The sequence below is a fragment of the Sinocyclocheilus rhinocerous genome, unplaced genomic scaffold, assembly GCF_001515625.1.
Source record: "Sinocyclocheilus rhinocerous isolate Xijiao unplaced genomic scaffold, SAMN03320098_v1.1 scaffold551, whole genome shotgun sequence".
In the NCBI taxonomy this organism is placed as follows: domain Eukaryota; kingdom Metazoa; phylum Chordata; class Actinopteri; order Cypriniformes; family Cyprinidae; genus Sinocyclocheilus; species Sinocyclocheilus rhinocerous.
Genome location: NW_015624564.1, coordinates 1,971,986 through 1,975,658, shown reverse-complemented (window position 1 = coordinate 1,975,658; position 3,673 = coordinate 1,971,986). Strand labels below are relative to the sequence as shown.

At 35.2% G+C, this 3,673-nt stretch overlaps 2 protein-coding genes across 2 annotated transcripts in view; one reads left to right on the top strand and one right to left on the bottom strand.

The window, feature by feature from the left end:
- The window catches only part of LOC107743836 (ADP-sugar pyrophosphatase-like), a 79,754-nt gene that overhangs the window by 55,670 nt on the left and 20,411 nt on the right, over positions 1-3,673 (bottom strand). The gene's annotated exons all lie outside the window — the stretch shown is intronic.
- Positions 1-3,673, top strand: part of LOC107743755 (calcium/calmodulin-dependent protein kinase type 1D-like) — a 62,177-nt gene that overhangs the window by 44,884 nt on the left and 13,620 nt on the right. The window contains exon 3 of the mRNA XM_016557157.1: positions 319-393. Coding sequence (XP_016412643.1) covers positions 319-393 — 75 coding nt within the window. The remainder of the gene's footprint in view (positions 1-318; positions 394-3,673) is intronic.

The following is a 3,673-nucleotide window of genomic DNA, read 5'->3' as shown; positions in this document are numbered from 1 at the left end:
AGCATATATATATATATATATATATACACACATACACAGTGTATATACTGTATATCTGCGTGTATGTATATATATATATATATATACATATATATACACACACACATTTTTTTATTTTAGTTTTATTTAGCAATTTATCAATGATTTTTAACTGTTTTACACCATTTGAATATACATAAATATACATAATTTTTGTCTTGTTTCCATTCAGATGGAAAGATAAACATATTGACATGTCTCTGATATGAATACATATCTGATATTAATGATGTTGTCAAATTGTACATTTAAATTAGCTTTATGCATTTTGTTTTGCAGAATTAAGCATGAGAACATAGTGGCGCTGGATGACATCTATGAAAGCTCCAATCACCTCTACCTTATAATGCAGCTGTGAGTATATTAAATGCTTACACAGTTACTCACAATGCATTGTGCTCATGTCTTTCTATTCATTCTGTACACATTTTAACAAACAAATACCCAGTTATTTGCTTGTGTATGTACACCTTTCAAAAGTTTGGCGTTGGTATTATAAATGTCTTTAGTGTCACAATTTACATATCGAAGTCTTAAAAGTACAGTAACAAAAAAGGCCTGTTTGATTCAAAGGCTCAGAGAGAGGGCGGAAAGTGATCACGTAAAACTAAATTACCACAAGAAACCTGGACAGACATATATAAAAGAAATGAAAGTAAAAAAAATATAAGCATAAGACAAATTCAAAACAGCTCTGATGCTCATTTTATGTAATCCTCAGACATTTCTGCACTTAAAAACACTGTATTTTGTGTTTTTACTCTTTGATTAAACAGCAGTTGACAATCTGACCTCTTGCTCAAGTATTAAAGTGACTTCTGTACCGTCCTTCACTTCAGCTCTGTTTCGATGAGCTTAATGTTCTGACACATGAATGCGCAAAAATGTATCTGTAAAGTGATAAGAAAAAAGGATGGCATGGTAGGCCGCGACCCAGATCACAGTGAACTGGAAGATGAAGAATGCAGATCTGGACAGAGAGGAAGAGAGAGGGTGGCAGTCTGGTGGGTTGGCTGAGCGCTGCTGTATGCTGACATAGAAGCGTTGCGTAACATCGGTGATGGGTAGCAGAATGTACATGTCTGTCCAACACTGCAATCACACACACACACACACACCTAATGTAAGGGGAGCATGTAGTGTGTGTATCATATGCATTTAAAGAAAAAAAAGCACCATCTCTTGCTATTAAACAAATATGGCCTGAAAGACGATTTACTGCATCAGAGCAGTGTGTTTTCAGAGCATGTTAAAGTTGGTTATTAGTGATGTATGTTAGGCATCGAAATGGCATTAGTAATTTTCCTTCTATAATGTGACATTTATTTGTTTTTTTAATACTTTCATTCAGCAAGGATGCATCAAAAGTGTCAGTAAAGACATGTATAATGTTTCAAACGATTATCATTTCCAATAAATGCTGTTCTTTTGAGATTTATAATAATCAAAAATCCTGAAAAAAGTATCAGTTTCCACAAAAATAGCACAAAAGCAACAGAAGCAGCACAACTGTTTTCAACATCGACAATAATCAGACATGTTTCTTGAGCAGCAAATCAGCATATTAGACTGATTTCTGAAGGGTCATGTGACACTGAAAACTGGAGATGCTGAAAATTCAGCTTTGCATCACAGGAATAAATTACATTTTAAAATATATACAAATAGAAAAGTTATTTTAAATTATAATATTTCACAACAATGCGTGGTTTTTTTTTGTATTTGTTATCAAATAAATGCAGACATGGTGAATTTTAGGTGTTACATCGTTACATAACTTGACACAGAAATGGTAAATAAGTGATTTTTTGTTAATGCTAAAACCATGTTAACATGCATATTTGTTACAACTTGTGGCTGTACTATTGAAATAGTGAGTATTTTTATGTTTACAGATTTGCCTGATTCACTTCCATTACCTCACTGTAATTCAGATTTTAGTGTTTTTTTGTTGTTGTTTTTTTTAAGAAAAAGAGGGATGAACCCCCAATTGTTTTTTGTGGCAATCAACATTATGCCACAAGTGCTGTAGATTGAGCTTAACTTGTATTAAACCTGGAATAATCATTTACATAGAGGTCATTTATGATGTTGCTTCCCTGTGGGTTGTCTATTCGAAAACTCGAATGATTGTCCATATATGTAGATAAGAAAAGTGAGTGCATGGGCTGCTTTATCCATCAGGAATTGACTTGATCGTGTAAAGTGGTTTTTATGACAGGTGGTTGCAGGGGAAGGGTTCAGGAAATTCGGTTCAGGGACGGAGCACGTTATTACATTTTCATGAGAGATTACAAAGACAACAGCATAAACAGGGTCAATTCTGATTTAATTTCAACTTTAAATACTGATGATGTGGAGACGAGAGGAAGCTAGGCAGATTAGAGGAAACAAACATTTATTTTCGTCCTCATTTTGCCCCTGGAAGCCGCATTAGAATTTGAATTCCACAGTGTTAATTTGATATTTGGCCGGGAGCTTGCCCCTCTTTTCCCTGTTAATAGGTTGTGCCAGGTGCATGTGTGTGTTACTGAGAAAAACATGAAGAACATTTTGGCATATGGTGTTGAAATGAGTATTTAAACAGTACCAATCTGCTTTCTGTATGATCTGACAGATGCAGTTTAGAAACTCTTTTCATAATTCACTCTTCATGTAAGTGTGTGCAAGTGTGATTCAATCAGATATGGACTGTTTTCTTCATGCATGTTAGACCTTCAGGCACTACTGCACTGTATGACACGATTTACGGCAGTGGAACGAGAGAAATGAGGACTAGATGAGGACAGAGAGAAAGGGGCAAACTAGGGGCATCTGCACACTGCAGCAGAGAGCGCTGTGAATCCATTGACTACAATTGAGATGGTGCATCATAAGGACGTAAAGCAGGAGTGTTCAATTAAAGTCCAAAAGGTTTCCTTCCCTGCAAAGGTCCATATAACCATAACTTACACTGTCAGGAGCCAATAAGGCTTGGAAATGAAATAAGCAATGTGCATTGGAGGAACATATATTGTAAATTGTCAGGTTGGCAGCAGTAGTACTTTGTAAAAATAAGAAAGAGTCCTACATACACTCTTATAAATAAAGGTTCCAAAAGGGAACTTTTTCGCAATGATGCCATAGAAGAACAATTTTTGGTTCCCCAAAAACCTTTTAGTGAACAGTTCTTAAAAGAATATTTTTTTTCTTAGTGTGAAGAATGTTTTAATAACCTGAAGAACCTTTTTCCATTATATGGAACCTTTTGTCCAATGGAAAGGTTTCATGGATGTTACAAGTTCTTACATCAGTGCCAATAAAGAACTTTTATTTTTAAGAGTGTAGTCAAAATAGTCTCCTCAAAACTGCTGCTTCGTCCAATATACACAAATGTGCATTTGTTACCTTAAAGGGGTCATATGATGCGATTTCAAGTTTTCCTTTCTCTTTGGAGTGTTACAAGCTGTTCGTGAATAGATAAGATACCTAAAGTTGCAAAGACTAAATTCTCAAACCCAAAGATATATTCTTTATAAAAGTTAAGACTGGTCCACGCCCTCCTAAAACGCCTCGTTTAAACACGCCCCACATATCTACCTCACTATGTGGAAATATTTACATAATGCGCCCATCTGTGCACGCAAAGAAAGAA